Source organism: Sordaria macrospora, chromosome 6 (assembly GCF_033870435.1).
Source record: "Sordaria macrospora chromosome 6, complete sequence".
Taxonomy (NCBI): domain Eukaryota; kingdom Fungi; phylum Ascomycota; class Sordariomycetes; order Sordariales; family Sordariaceae; genus Sordaria; species Sordaria macrospora.
In genome coordinates this window covers 1,428,218-1,442,406 of record NC_089376.1, presented here as the reverse complement: position 1 = coordinate 1,442,406, position 14,189 = coordinate 1,428,218, and the positions used below count along the sequence as shown (strand labels likewise).

General features: G+C 51.9%; 6 protein-coding genes and 1 non-coding gene across 7 annotated transcripts; 3 read left to right on the top strand and 4 right to left on the bottom strand.

Moving 5' to 3' along the window:
* Nucleotides 1–174: 174 nt before the first annotated feature.
* Nucleotides 175–1,597, top strand: SMAC4_06048 (uncharacterized protein). Its single transcript, XM_003349305.2, has one exon. It carries the CDS (start codon nucleotides 422–424, stop codon nucleotides 1,295–1,297), a length of 876 nt encoding a protein of 291 aa, XP_003349353.1. The 5' UTR covers nucleotides 175–421; the 3' UTR covers nucleotides 1,298–1,597.
* Nucleotides 1,598–3,057: 1,460 nt separating this feature from the next.
* On the bottom strand, nucleotides 3,058–4,412 carry SMAC4_06047 (uncharacterized protein; the record flags this gene model as incomplete). Its single annotated transcript, XM_003349304.1, has 2 exons — nucleotides 3,058–3,093; nucleotides 3,123–4,412. The coding sequence occupies 2 exons, from the start codon at nucleotides 4,410–4,412 to the stop codon at nucleotides 3,058–3,060; spliced, it is 1,326 nt and encodes a 441-aa protein (XP_003349352.1).
* Nucleotides 4,413–5,484: 1,072 nt separating this feature from the next.
* On the bottom strand, nucleotides 5,485–6,540 carry SMAC4_06046 (uncharacterized protein). Its single transcript, XM_003349303.2, has one exon. It carries the CDS (start codon nucleotides 6,288–6,290, stop codon nucleotides 5,814–5,816), a length of 477 nt encoding a protein of 158 aa, XP_003349351.1. The 5' UTR covers nucleotides 6,291–6,540; the 3' UTR covers nucleotides 5,485–5,813.
* A 1,152-nt stretch (nucleotides 6,541–7,692) lies between these two features.
* On the top strand, nucleotides 7,693–8,661 carry SMAC4_06045 (uncharacterized protein; the record flags this gene model as incomplete). The annotated part of the gene is made up of 1 exon (XM_003349302.2): nucleotides 7,693–8,661. The coding sequence occupies one exon, from the start codon at nucleotides 7,693–7,695 to the stop codon at nucleotides 8,458–8,460; it is 768 nt and encodes a 255-aa protein (XP_003349350.1). The 3' UTR covers nucleotides 8,461–8,661.
* Nucleotides 8,662–9,517: 856 nt separating this feature from the next.
* SMAC4_06044 (uncharacterized protein) lies at nucleotides 9,518–10,188 on the top strand (the record flags this gene model as incomplete). Its single annotated transcript, XM_003349301.1, has 2 exons — nucleotides 9,518–9,808; nucleotides 9,922–10,188. The coding sequence occupies 2 exons, from the start codon at nucleotides 9,518–9,520 to the stop codon at nucleotides 10,186–10,188; spliced, it is 558 nt and encodes a 185-aa protein (XP_003349349.1).
* Nucleotides 10,189–10,389: 201 nt separating this feature from the next.
* Nucleotides 10,390–10,463, bottom strand: SMAC4_13952. Its single transcript has one exon. It is a non-coding gene; the product is annotated as a tRNA-Val (tRNA).
* A 1,160-nt stretch (nucleotides 10,464–11,623) lies between these two features.
* Nucleotides 11,624–14,032, bottom strand: SMAC4_06043 (uncharacterized protein). The gene is made up of 3 exons (XM_003349300.2): nucleotides 13,363–14,032; nucleotides 12,914–13,286; nucleotides 11,624–12,847 (listed from the first exon to the last, which is right to left on the bottom strand). Exons 1-3 carry the CDS (start codon nucleotides 13,667–13,669, stop codon nucleotides 11,950–11,952), a joined length of 1,578 nt encoding a protein of 525 aa, XP_003349348.1. The 5' UTR covers nucleotides 13,670–14,032; the 3' UTR covers nucleotides 11,624–11,949.
* Between the last annotated feature and the right edge of the window lie 157 nt (nucleotides 14,033–14,189).

The following is a 14,189-nucleotide window of genomic DNA, read 5'->3' as shown; positions in this document are numbered from 1 at the left end:
AGATGTGGCGATATTAGACAGGTGACCCAGCGGGATGAGATCATTCGCTCCCGCTAACCCAAATTAGTTCTCCGGCAAGTTCCACCGCAGCTCGTGCAAAAAGTAAACCACACTTCTTAAACGTTGCCAACTGCCAAGCATGACACGGGTACGGGAAGAATGAACAAAAGACCAAGAGGGCTCAATAGGGTCCTGCTTCTTTGGTCCATTGCTCGGAAGCAATGCAAGAGCGGCTGGCAACGAGCTTTGTGAAGTGAACTGGTATAACATCAGTGTCTGGAAAAGCATATGATCACAACGCATCCCATCAACATCAACACAAAGGTTTACACCATTTCCTCTGGCTCCTCAAATCATACGCTCTACAATCCCCCAAAACAACTTAGCATAGTCACATCATTCATACCTAGTATCACACAACATGTTCTCCTCAACCGAGCGGACAACTCGTCGCGCCAGCGACGCCACAAACGATTACTCGGCCGGCGCCAACATGAACCCTAACCAAACCTATGGTGAACATCCCGCCTCCGGCCCAGCGCCCTCCACAGCTGGCTTTCACAAGCATGACATCCTCAACAAGCTCGATCCCCGAGTCGATAGCACCATGGACCATCAGCCGGTCGCTGCCATGGTTGCCGCCGAGGGTACCTATGATCACGGTGGTCCTCACAATTCAAGGGTAGCAAACGCTCTAGACCCCAGAGTTGACTCCGCCAGGGATGCTTCCTATCACCATGGTGGCAGTTTGGGCGAAAGCATGCATGGTGCCGCTGGTCCTTCTTCTCTTTCTTCTGCTGCCGCAGCCGCAACCGGATCCCACCACGCTTACGGCAACCGTCAACACCATATCCTACCCGAGGATACCTACGGCCCAAGCCAGTCGTCCCGCCTAGCCAACACTCTCGACCCGCACGTCGATCCCAACCACAACAACCGGATGAATAACCCAAACAGCAACGTTCCACTGCCTCATCCTCACGATGACCACAGAGCCCGTCACGGGTTTCATCACGGCGTAGACGTGGCCACCAACGCTTCCACCGTCACCGCCGCGGGAACTGGACACGGGTTTGGTGCAGCAGGGGGAAGTCATGGAAGTCATGGTCATGGTAATAATCAACATCTGCCGAGCACGCAGCCGCATGGGACGTCTGCTTCGGGTCATAAAGATGGGAGGGGATATCACGACATGAGCGGGAACGTGAGTCAGGGAATCCTACCGAATACGGCTGGCCCGCATGAGAGTGATTTGTTGAATAAATTGGATCCGAGGGGTGGTCATGCTGGGTATTGAGATGGGGCTTAGATTAGCTTGATTAGTTGGCGGGGTTTTTAGGGGATTGGTGGGAAAGTTAACGAAGGGATGGTCAAGGGTGTGAAAGCGTTGAGAACGCTGAGGAAAGGGAGTAAGCTGTATCCAGTTTGTTTAGGTCAATCCAGATTGTGTGGACACTGCTTTGGCAAGTGGGGAGAGGTTAAAGGGTCAAACGAGGGGGGGGGATACATACCAAGGTACCCAAAGAGAAGGTTCCATGAAATGAATATATTTGATCCCTATGGCTAGGTAGTTTTGGAAAGTGGCGTGGTGTTGAATGTTTTATTTTTGTGGTCTTATTTTGTTTTCGTGTTCCTATGGTGCCACCTTCCATTTTGCTACTGCACCTCCACCGGCTTCCTTGACAGATGGACGAAAAAAAATCGTCAACTTTCTCGAGGAAAAAGGTGATTAGGTGAACCCCTTCACACTGCCGACAACAAACTGACCACACCAGACAATTCTTGCACACCCCCCGGGATACTGCCACGAACGATGGGACGGACATTGAAGCGAGCCGGATCCGACTGTCTTTTATATCGTCTGCTTTGCCTTCTTCCTCCATGTTCCATTGTTGTATGATGGGTTTCTAGAGTCGAAGGAAAGAACTGAGGTAGAAGATCCACCGAGCCCTGACGGGGCTGTCTAGAGCTCTGTACATGGCTGTGTGTTGTCGCTGACATTTGATGAACCCGTGTTCCGATGAGGGAAGGCGGTTGGTTCCTTCAGGTATACCGGAGTGAATGGATATGGTGGGTCTGATGGTGGTGATTGCGGTTTACCGAGGGTGGAGTGAAAATGTATATGGTGTTGGATTGAGTGGAGTTGCTGTCTTTCTGGGTGTTCTGTGGTTCAAGGTGGTAGGTAAGTAGAGTTGTCCATTTTAAATACCCGGCTGGCTGGTTGTTTAACAATTGGGTGTGCATCTGGATTTTGATGTTTTATGCTGGACAGAGAGAGAGAGCCTGGCGAGCTAGGAAACTGCAGTTCATGCAGGGCTGTGCTGCTTTCTGGTAGTGCTGAGAACGAGTGTGGATGAAATGCACCAAGGAGGCACGGTAGAGATTGGTTACATCTCGCCAGACTGAGGATTGAAGGACAAGTGGCCAAAAGAACTCCAAAAGAAGGTGTTGACTTGGCCCTTTGATGAACAAGAAGAAGAGGGAGGGCGGTGACCAGGTAAAGGAGAAAAGGAAAGCAAGAAACACCGCACCGATCAATGCTCATTATATACTTCTTTCAGCTCGTACTTGAGAGAAATCCCTTGCTCACCTGTTTAACAGGGCAGTGCTACACGCTTTTAGTAGGCAGTGAGGCTTTACAAAATAGTAAGACACGTGTCGGGCTCGCAGCGAGGCACAACGACTATTTGCAAACACGTGAGCTGGCCATGCATTAACCACGGATTTTGTACACAGGCGAAGACCTTCAATCCAATATAACCCCAGCCTGGTTCACCATTGATGATGAATCAGTCCAGCCTCAAAGAACCCCCCAAAAATTGCAATGCACAGCCATCCGATCAACAACCTTCGCCCCTCTTCTTCCCCAACCCTAACCCAAAACCCATTCCCATGCGCCCTCTCCGTGAAGTAGCCGAACAACTCCTTTTGTGTCCCGTCACAGAATTTAGCACCTCATCAGAACCAGATGTACACGTAACCGCCAATCCAATCCCAAGACCAACACCAACCCCGACTGCTTCCAATCTCGACGTCATCATCTTGACTTCTTCCATCTCAGCAGCTGGCAATGGCAATGGTGCCGTTCTTGGCCTTTCTTCTTCTTGTCTCCGTCCTCTTACTATCCTGCCATCTCCAACTTCAAGGTTAACAGGGTTGGAAATGGAGACGGGCAAATGCACCCGGTCCCATGGCGCAATGTTCTTGGGGTCTGTTGTGGCTGGTGCTTGACGGCGGCGGCGGTTGGTGCCAGTGCTGGTGCTGGCGCTGAGTGTGCGACTCAGGGAGTGATGGTGAAGAGTTGTAGAGGTGCCGTCTTTTAGACGGGCGAGGAGACTGCTTGCACTGCTGCCGCCGATGATGTCGGTGGTGGGCGCAGAGTAAGAGTCGGACTGGAGAGTACCTGAGGGGGTGAGGAAGGAATCGAATGTGTGGTGGGAAGAGGCACTTGTGGCGAATTGACTTGATTCGGGACCGTTGGATTTCGACTTGAGGTCCGGCTCGGACTTGGAGGATGTGATCTTCTGGAGGGCAATCTTGGGGGCTTTAGTAATCGTTATGGTAAGTGCGGTCGAGGGCCCCAGACGGCGAGCCAAGAGGTCGGGATTGGGTGGCTTGGCCTGGTCAACTGGAGTGGGTAAGGTCGTGATGATTTCTGGTGGTGGAGGACTGGGTGCAGAAAGGTAGTTGGCTGGTATCGAGAGCTTGTTGATGTTCACCGATTCTTTTCGTCTCGAATCTCGCTCCGTTTTGAGAGCTTTGAGGGTGGGTTTGGCGTGTGGCTGTAACGAGGGCTGGCTCCGACTTCGACAGTGACGGTAGGCAGCCGGGCTAGCTGGGAGTCCTGGGCTGATTACCGGACGTCTCTTGCCATTGCTGGGAGGAGTTTGATGGCAATCAAGGGCTTCGCTGGGTTCATTGCGGACGTCTAAACCCCCGTCTGTACTTCGTTGTGTCCTTGTGACCTCTGTCTTCAAAGGTGATGCTGACTTGTGCCTTTGAATAGGAGCCGAGTTGGGAAACCTTAGATCGAGGTACACTGCGGTGCTGGAAGGCCTGTACACCGACTTCTGACTTGCTTGGTGAACCTCAACCTCGGATTCGTCGTCAGAAGCTACACATGTTGTGTTGGATGTGGTGGGAGATGAAGGCTCCGACGGCTCTATCGGACTTGGGATTTCGTCTCGTTGACGAAACTCAAACTCAATCTGCTGGATGGCGATATGCGTATGGAACGGGCAAGCGAGAATGTTTCCAGAAAGCTTTTGAAGTTCTCTAACCTCGGTAGATTTGCCGATGGGACAATAGCTGTGGCCTTTCTTGATGGCTGTCTTGCATTTCAACCATTGGAGGTAGTAGTGTCGTCGTCCTTTGGGGCACCCAATGTAAGGGGTGTAACAGAAAGTACACATTTTGGAGGTTATGGTGAGTGGGATTGCTCTTGGGGATTTAGAATCTGCATTGGATCTATAAAGTAGCCATGTGAGGCTCTAGCTGGTTATATGTGCTCGAGATTTCCAGAACAACAGGGGGTTTGTTGATGCCAGCTTGATCTGATACCAACAGTTAGCGCTCGGGAAGGTGTCCGAGTTCGAAAGAGCATAGCTACACTGTACAAAAAGTCAGTAATCTGAGCCGCGTCAATCGAAGGATGTGCCAACTGGAGACCCATATTGATGGTCCGGGAACGGTCCGTAAGCGCCGAGTGTCCTTCGCCATGAAGTCGTCTGCGAGTAAGCGCGCCGGGCCATGATAAGCGCGGTTGCTCCCGTTGTGGCTAGCCTGTCCGGATTTGAACACGACGTCAAAACATCGGCGATCATGGTAGAGAATCCAGCAACCTCGTAAGCTTCCCCTCCAGTTTCCTTCCCATCAAATTCGCGGGTGTGAGTTGAGTGTCCCACCGGCTTGGAAGGCTGGAACGGAGGGAAGTTGAACAGAGGAAGTTGGACTGGACGATGCCGGGCACTGCACGCTCCCTGTTGCTGCTCGCTGGCGCTGTTGCGGGCCGGGCGCCAAGCACAAGGAGAAACGGACGGTGATTGTTCAGAGGTTTGAAGATTTGTGGAGTAAGTATCTAGGTACGTACTGTACATGGTTACGCGGCGCCCTCGGCAGGCAAGGGCTTGGGCCTCTGTTGCGCTGCCCCCGCCGCGGTCCAAAAGGCAGGCCGGGGCCGGTGACGACAGCAGACATAGCAGTGATCACATCTCCCGTCCTTCAGCAATCCTCGCGCACAGCCGGCACTTGCGATCATCAAACCCCGTTGCGTAGAGACAATGACTTGAGAGACGGACTTCATCTACGGAGAAAACCTGAATTGAAGACTAAAGAGAGCCAGATGCACTCGAGGCACTCACCTCTTAACCGTGGTGGCCCTCATCCACTGCACTTATTGTTAGTGCGCCTCCGCCCTAACCAACAACAACCAATCTCACCGAGCTTCACACGAACAAAAAAAATGAAGGGGCAACGAGTATGAGTATGAGTAAGTCGCTCTTGGTATCATTGTTTCTAAAATACATTAGGGAAATAGTAGTACTAAGAATATTTATACAGTCCATCATGATCCATCATCGCATTATCATTATCCGTCTCGTTGCGTGGCTGTACCACTCTCCGTCGCCGTGGTATGCCAGTGTGGTTCATCACGTTATTCATAACTTCATCAGTGTCGTCTTCCCATCATATCATTTCTTCGACAGGGAGGCAGAGTCATTCCATATGTGCTCCCGGGTTTTTGACCTCATCATCTTTCATCCTTTCATCCATCATAAACTTCTCATCTGATCAACGACTTCGGTTTAAGAAACCTAGTATCTCGACCTCGACCTCGACCGGCTCGTGTACACAGCTGCCGGCTGTACAGGCGTGGCCACGTACATCTTATCATCATAAATCACCGGTCTCGACCTAGACCTCGATGAGTGTCTGTGGTGGTGGTGATGGTGGCCGCGCGAGCGCGAGCGGTGCGCCGAGCGGGACCTGGAAGATCGGGACCGGTACATGGCAGCGGGTGGCATGTCGGGGTCGTAGGCTTGGCGGTCCGGAGCGGGAGCCATCCTTGAGTTCTTGTCGCGAGACAGGGACTTGAAGATCCACCAGAGCAGGAGGAGACCGACGATGACTCCGATCACGATACCGACGATGGCACCGGTGCTGAGATTGTCATTTCCACCACCGTTGTTGTTGCCGTCGTCGTTGTCGACTGGTTGTACTACGGTGACGGTGGGCTGGTCCTGGCGGATGACCAAGCTGGCCAATGAGGCTAATGTTTTTGTTGGGGCCATTTTGAAGGTGCGTTTCTGACTGTGTGGGAATGCTTGTGCGCGTGGGAGCTATTCCGGTGATTGGAGAGATTGAGATTTGGCGGATTGAGTCTCTTGTCGAGTGGCAATGGGGTTGTATGGGCGCAAACACCAAGTGGTGTCGATCACGGTCCCCTGATAGGGCTGTAAGTGGTCGATGTGTGCTTGAAAAGCCCTTTTCCCACGGATGATCCGGGTGTGTGGATGGAAAGCAAGTGATGAAGAGGCGATGAAGATTCAACAATCTCAAGAGGCGAATCTGAGTCAAATTATAGAAGCAAAGAGGAGGGTCATCAGAAGCAGGCACGGCAGGGGAAGTGTGCCTGGTTCTTCGTCAGGAACGGCGTGGAGCGTCATGATAACATCACCACTTGGATCGCCGGCCATAAAATGCAAGTAATCCCACCTGGTCTCAGCCAGTTTGGTGGCTGGTTTTAGGCTCAAGTGGTGGTGCTCAATTTGGCTCAGTGGTCAGTCTAGTGATGACCATCTTCAGTTGAGACTTGCTTGGTGACGTTATGAGGCAGCATCGAAGGAAAACTTGGCGTCGAGTTGGGACTTGATTGGCAGTTACGCCGTGCTTATCGCCGGTCGGCACTTGATCTCCAACTTTGGCGCCCTTGACGTCATGACCCAATGAATCGGGTTAGGGTTAGAGGTGATGTTCAGGGGTTCAGGGCCTCAAAGTCGTTGATTTGACGCTAGCCCTCGCAATCTCCTTCCTCGACTTTGAGTACAGTGTGCTCATAGGCCTCTGACGGCCGTTCCTTTCTGTGACTGTTTTGAAGTTTCAGCCGCCCACTCGGTGACTCTGGGGTGCCTGATGCCTCTGAGGCCTGGCGTCACTTGTGTGCGAAGCCCCCAAGCACCAAGCATTCCAGTGGTGCCAAGAGCATCGAAGCACAGCTTAGTCTTTCGGTCAACAACTGCAGTCGAGAAACCGGTCTTTGAAACATGGAGAAAATCCTCCTTCACTGAATGTTTCTCACCTCGGACGAACGTGCCGATTTGTTTCAGAGCAATGCTATGCGGTCAGGGTCTGGCCAAGACATCCCAATGTAACCTACCAGCGTGGTGTGTTCGGTATGACGTTAGGGCTGAGTGTGTGGATGGTTGTGTTCAAGTTAACTTGTTTCCGACCAACCTGCATATGATGTGGCAATTCAAGCTTGACTTACCGGTATGAGGGAGCAAACTCCTGTTGAGGAATTTGATAACCGAAGCAAGACCCCTGGCGCTAGTTCCATCCATCTTCTTCCACTATTGCTCACTATTTGCAACGCGAGTTGACCATCCCAGTCGAAACCAAAGACAGCAGTATCCAAGCCAAACCGAAGACTAGTTCCAAGGTCTCCGTCACCGAACAGAAACAAACAACAACAATATGCCAGAACGCCGCGGACGAAGAGACCGCTACTACGACGATGATGACCTCTCGGACTACTCCGACTACGACCGTCCATCCCGGTCGGCAACAGCACCTCCCAAGCGCCACCGCTCCATAAGCCGCCGAGCCCTGGACAGACTCAGTTCCACATTTAGCAACATGGGCCTCAGCAAAGAACAAAAAGAAGCACGAGCAAGATCAACCGGCCGCCATCGTGATGGCCGGGGCGGCGTGGTGGACGATTATTCCGACTACGACACCGACTACAACACCAACTACACCCACAAAAACAAGAAACGCTCTTCGCGTTCACGACATCACTCCCCCGACCACCGCTCTAGTTCCTCCAAATACCCACCCCGCGCCAACCTAAACCGCCAGCGCTCCTACTCCTACTCTCCCGAACGCTACGACGAAAGGCGACGCGGGCGAAGCAGCCACCGGAGCACGGGCGGCAGCCGGGACCCGCGTTCCAAAAGCCGCTGGACGCGAAGCATCGACTCCGCGCTCGACGCCGCTGCAATCGAAGCCATCAGGGTGCGCAAGGAGCCGGGGCCCTGGACGGGCAGGAAAGGGTCGAGAGTCCTGACGGCGGCGATGGCGGCTGCGGCGCTGGGGGCGGCGACGGAGCATAGGAATGGACATGCGCATGAGGATGGGAGGGGGGATAAGAAGGGGAAGATCGGGAGTGCGTTGGGCGGGTTGGTGATTAATCGGATGCTGAATGGGCCGAGGAAGGATCTGAGGAGAGGCAGGGAATATTAGGTTGGGAATGGGTGGAGGGTAAAATGGTGATGAAGGAAAACAAGAAGAGATACGTTATGGGGTATGGATAAGAGGTATGATTATGAAGTTTTAATTGATGAACAACGAAGGGATTTGGTTAGATATCATGATGTTATGACGCGACGGTTCTACTTGGGACTTCAGATAGAGTTGCCAAAAGTCTTAATGCCACTTGAAATATGAACATCAACAACAGCTTGGGTTCCATGTTCTCCTCACAGTTAAGTCACTGGAGACTTTGCCCACGTGTTGGTCTTGTCTAACAACGGACAGAATCTGCTGGTATGCCTTTGTCAAAAGTGCGAGCCACTATAAGCGTTCAGGGGCGATTGAAATCCTTCACTTTCACAAAATTGCTACCACGGCCTCTTCAAATGGCACGACCTTCACCGCTACCTTTTGTAGCTAAGCCACTATTTTCTCATTTGTATGCTGATCTTGGTGTTTCCAGTGGATTGACGGTCGACGACCATAACGATAGTCTCATCTTAGGTTTCATTGTATCTGAAGTCCGAGTTGAGGCTCGGAAAACTATCCCTGCACCGGTAGCACTCGACCAGGAGTGCTACCATAACTTACCTTATTAGCGTGGCTTACAACTGAATGTAAGCGGTAGTTTAGCCGCAATCCTTCGACGCACCGTTATTTTATTGTTCTGGTCTTGGAGTTCATCTGAGGCTCCTCTGTGGCCATAGTGTGATTGCGGCTCAGCAAATTTAATGCTTGTAGCCGTAGCATTGACATCGCAAGTTCGCAACTAGAACGAAATGAAAGTTCGGACTTCTTCGAAAGACGGCAACTTCATACCCGTGGTTGCACCAGGCAACAATAATAACAACCTAACTGGACGTTGGACAGTAACTTCGACGACGTGAAAGTTGTCAAAGACGGGAAGTATAAAGATGTCTTGACATGCTCACTTTACGGTAATCAGTACGAAAGAGCCAGACATCATTCACACACACACTTTCACCCCCTCTCTCTCTCACCTACTCACTTTCACGCTTTCACACTTTCACACTTTCACACAGTCACAATGGTCAACTACCGCTTCCTCACTCTCGCCGCGCTCGCCCTGCCCTTGGTAGCAGCGGCCCCTACCGCCTCCGCCTCCGAGACCCTCGAAGTCCGCTCGGAACATGAAGTGGAAGTCTTCTCCTTTGAGAAATGGGTCGACTCCATCATCGCCAACCCCGACACAGCTTTATCATCCGAGCAGGCTATCGAGGCGTGGAAAGCTTCGACCAACGGCACTTCTTCTGCTGCTACTGATGCTGCTGGGACTCTGTCCAAGCGCTCTTGTATGCCCATGGCTGATCAGGCCTATGTATGTTATGTCCAATTTCCATCCTCCCCCATCTCCATCAGACCCTGACGGGCCAATCCTCCTCTTCAACCGCACAACGGGCAACGACTGACAGTTCCCTTTTCGTAAAACAGGTCCCCGACGCAGTAGTCTGCATCAACAAGCTCGCCTCCCTCGGCTCGCAAGCTTGCGTCGCCAACGCTGTGGCCTTCTTCTGGACCCATGGCCGCGCGCAGGTGGTGGGCGTCGCCGGCCCCGTCGCCTACGTGTCGACGACGTGCCAGAAGGTGGCGCAGACGGCGGGCAAGATCATGGATCAGTGCACGAGCGGGCAATTCACGGGCGGACAGATTCCGAATGTGGGTGATAGCAGGATGCAGGTTCATTTGAGGTTGCCTTAAATTTTTGGGGAAACTGTGGCTAGTTGGGGTGAAGAGCTGGTGGTGAAGAGTTGGAGGTGGATGGTAGTAATGCTGGCTTGGTGAATTAGGTTTGCATTTCTTTCCCGAATGTTTGCAAAACCTTGGAAAAGCAAGGAAAAAGGGAGGCGAAAAGAACAAGCAAGAGGTTAAAAGAAAAAGTGCAAAAAAGATGTCTTGTTGTGATCCGACTGAGGCTCGATCTCAGGACCTTCAGTGTGTTAGACTGACGTGATAACCAACTACACCATCGGACCGTTAACATTTGATGTCTTAGCCGCTCAAAATTTGCACTCAAGAACTAACCTGTGCGCATGATTCAGTGGACTTGCACTGATCTCCCGGCATCAATGTCCGTCCGCTGGCAACACCACCAACCGAAGTGTCTCCTGTTTCGTGTTATACACACCCATCGATATTGCCCACCAGATAGCTAGCTGTATTATAATCAGACTGCCATCAACATATTATCTCGTCTCATATTACGCATCCCCTCCATACCCATATCGAAACCAAACCGCCCGTTACTTCCTAGAGGTATACTCCCCATGCTCCAAAGCCTCAGGATTATGTTCCACATGATGACCATGCTGATCGGTAAACAGCACCTGCTCAACCACCATCCACCTCAATATTAGCACAGCACACCTCAATACAACAAGCAATCCCCAGTACCCAATATCATCCCACTCACTACACTGAAAAAAATCCGAACTTAAGGTACTTAAGGTACTTAACTTGGCGAATGCTTCGCCCCCTCCCTCCCAGCCTCCTCCTTCGTCGCAACAATCTTTTCCACTTCACCTTCATGTCTTTCGCCGCGGGAGCGGGCAAAGATGTGATCGCCCTCGTGGATGGGTTCGTTGTTCTTGTCTTTGAGGACGTCTGAGGGCATCTTTTGGTGACTTGGGCTCAAAGCGATTCAAACGTACAGCGCTAGAATAGACAATTGAGATGTGGTAAAAGGGCTTTAATGAAGTATGTGAGGTCTTCTTGTCTCGCCGATGTGATGAATGAAGTATGGGGATGGAGATGCTTTGTTTGGGCTGTGGAAATGGTTGATGCTGTGAGGGTGCGAGTATGAATGACGTCATTGATCATGAATGATAACCAGCGACGACAAAACATCGCAACTCGAGGAATTGACGGCATCTTAATCAAACCAAACACAATGAAAACAAAGATACACGTACTCGACCGATATGGGAAAAAAGAGCGAGGTTCCCCGTAGCGGAGCAGCGTTTTGCCAGGGTACTAAGCCCAACCTGGCGATCCCGAATGATACCTCTAATTAAGCTGGATGCAGATGGGAACCCATGCGACAAATGCTTCGGTGGACGAACACTCGTGGGCGACTGAGATTAGTCCAAGGATCAATCACATCAACCGTACATGTGTCACTTGCTAACTATCAACATTCACATGGCAGACACAGACTGCTAAGAAATTGCGTTCGTAGATCAACGCCTGGCTTCATGCTATCTCTATATTCACTGATCATTTTTTAACATTCCAAGGCATTCTTTCCTTCCTTCGCCGGGCACCATAACAACTCGACATTGACGATAAGAAGTTGCCATTCCATAAAACATAATTCCCGTTTACCCATAATGCTGCCCGTTTAACAACCGCAACCTGTTCGGTTCCCGCTAACACTACTCAACCACGTTGCGAAGAAACAAAAAGTCGAACCATAAACTTCATTTACAAATCCAACCCCCACTGCCACAACCAGTCACCCACTCACGACTCCTGGTTGTCAGTAAGGTTGGTGGACTTTAGCGCACCCGTGACGCCTTCAATAGCCTTATTGGCCGCGTTGGCAATACCCTCGCGGATGCCATGCTGCTCCTTTTGCGCATCGGCGTTATTATCAGCCTCTGCGCTTATCCTCGTCAGCTCGGCAACGAAGCTCTGGCCCCACCAAGCGCTGGTGTACTTGAAGACATAGCGTTCAAGCTTGCGATAGTTGGCCTCGCGCTGGTCGGGGCTCATGGTAACCGCGTCGTGGATCGCGTTGGCAAGCTCCTCCGTGTTCCAAGGGTTGACGATCAAACTTCCGTTCAAACTTTGAGCTGCGCCAGTGAACTCGGACAAAATCATGACGCCATGATTCTCGCGCTGCGTGGCAATGTACTCATACGAGACGAGGTTCATGCCATCACGGGTGGAGCTGACCAAGCAGACATCGCTGACAGCGTAGAGAGCAGTGAGCTCATCGAACGAGACGGATTGGTGGAGGAAGTGGATGGGCATGAACTCGACAGTGCCGAATTTGCCGTTGATACGGCCGACAAGCTCGTTAACAACGGCGCGTAGGTTCTGATATTCTTCGACGTCCTGTCGGCTGGGCACGGCAACCTGGACTAGCACGATCTTGCCGATCCACTCGGGATGCTCAGTAAGGAAGACCTCGAGAGCGTGTAGCTTTTGTGGCACGCCCTTGATGTAATCGAGACGGTCGACACCAACGATGAGCTTGACACCTTCGAACTTGCGTTTGAGTGTCGCGATACGCTGCTGGACGCTCGGCTTCTTGAGGCCTTCGACAAACTTCTCAGGATCGATACCGATAGGAAAGGCACCAACAGTGACGAATTTTCCATTGAAGTCCACGCCATTAGGGGTAGTCGGTGTTTGGCTGTTGAAATGTTAGTCCAAGCTTGGGGGAGCAAGCGCATCTGGCTTGACGACTGTGCCGACTTACAGAATTCGGGAACAGCTGCTCAGGAAGTGCCTGGCGTAGTCGTATGTGTGGAAGCCAATCAGATCGCAGTCGAGGATACCCAGCAGAAGCGCTTCCCGGACAGGCAAAATTCGATAGATTTCACTGCTGGGGAAGGGGGTATGAAGGAAGAAGCCAATCTTGATGTTCTTCTTGGTGTTGCCGATCTCCTCGCGAAGCATTTGGGGAAGCAGCATCAGGTGATAATCGTGGACCCAGATCATATCTCCGTCCTGGACATCCTTGACAACCTCCTTTGCGAACAAGCGGTTGACCTCGCGGTAAGCAGCCCAGGCGGACTCGTCGAAGGTGATCTCACCGGGGTGGTAGTGGAAGAGCGGCCAGAGGATGGAATCTGTAGAGAGGAGCACTGATGTCAGACAAAGAAGCGGGTAACAGAGAATGACGCAAGCTGCTACTGCTTCACTTACTCGCAAAACCGTTATAATGACGATCAGCCAGCTCATCGTCAACAAATACGGGAATGGCGTCGTGTTCCTCCTTCAGGCGCTGCTTCATGCTGGCGGCCTCGGACTCGGGAACTTCCAAGCCCGGCCATCCGTACCATTGGAACTTTGTAGTCTTGGCCAGGCCGCTCAAGCCAGTGACGAGACCGCCGGAGGACATGGAGAAAGTGTATTGGCCGTCATCGGAGCGCTTGATGGTGATGGGAAGACGGTTGGAAATGAGCAGCAAGCGGCCGGAGCCGGTTGATTGTGCGTCGACGACACCGGGCATTGTGACGGTTGTGTTTGCTGTGGTCGTGGCGGTTGTTGATATGATGGATCGGGGCGGGGAGGACCGATGATGTATTTATGGATGGCGGGGGTGCTCCAAAATATCGACGTCGCTAAAAGTTGGAGATGGGCGACACGGGGACTGGCTACCTGGCTGTCTGTCGTAAGTTTGTGGACGTTTCTCTTGATCGAATGTGTAGGCCCGCAGCGAGGGAGACAGGATATAGGGAGAATGTGTATGAACGAGGAGAAGATGAAGAAAAGAAGTATGACGGGAAAACGGACGGGACGAGGTAGGAAAATGTAAAAGTGTTGAAGATTGGAAACTTGGAATGGCGGGCCTGAAAGAGAACCTGAAGTGAACAATGCAGTACGTCAATCAACACAAGCCCCGATGGAGTCCAGCGTACGCGCAGCGCTGTGAGAGCTTGGAAAGCAACAGTTGCAAGTGCAAAGGCGGGGCATTGTCAGAAGCAGCGGGAAACGCCAAGCACGCGCAAATGCAACAATGGGTGGGGCTG

Coding starts and splice junctions, on each gene's coding strand:
- SMAC4_06048 (XM_003349305.2), top strand. CDS start 422: ATGTTCTCCTCAACCGAGCGGACAACTCGTCGCGCCAGCGACGCCACA.
- SMAC4_06046 (XM_003349303.2), bottom strand. CDS start 6,290: ATGGCCCCAACAAAAACATTAGCCTCATTGGCCAGCTTGGTCATCCGC.
- SMAC4_06043 (XM_003349300.2), bottom strand. CDS start 13,669: ATGCCCGGTGTCGTCGACGCACAATCAACCGGCTCCGGCCGCTTGCTG. Junction 13,287..13,362: donor TCATTATAACGGTTTTGCGA/GTAAGTGAAGCA, acceptor TCCTCTCTACAG/ATTCCATCCTCTGGCCGCTC. Junction 12,848..12,913: donor AGCAGCTGTTCCCGAATTCT/GTAAGTCGGCAC, acceptor ACATTTCAACAG/CCAAACACCGACTACCCCTA.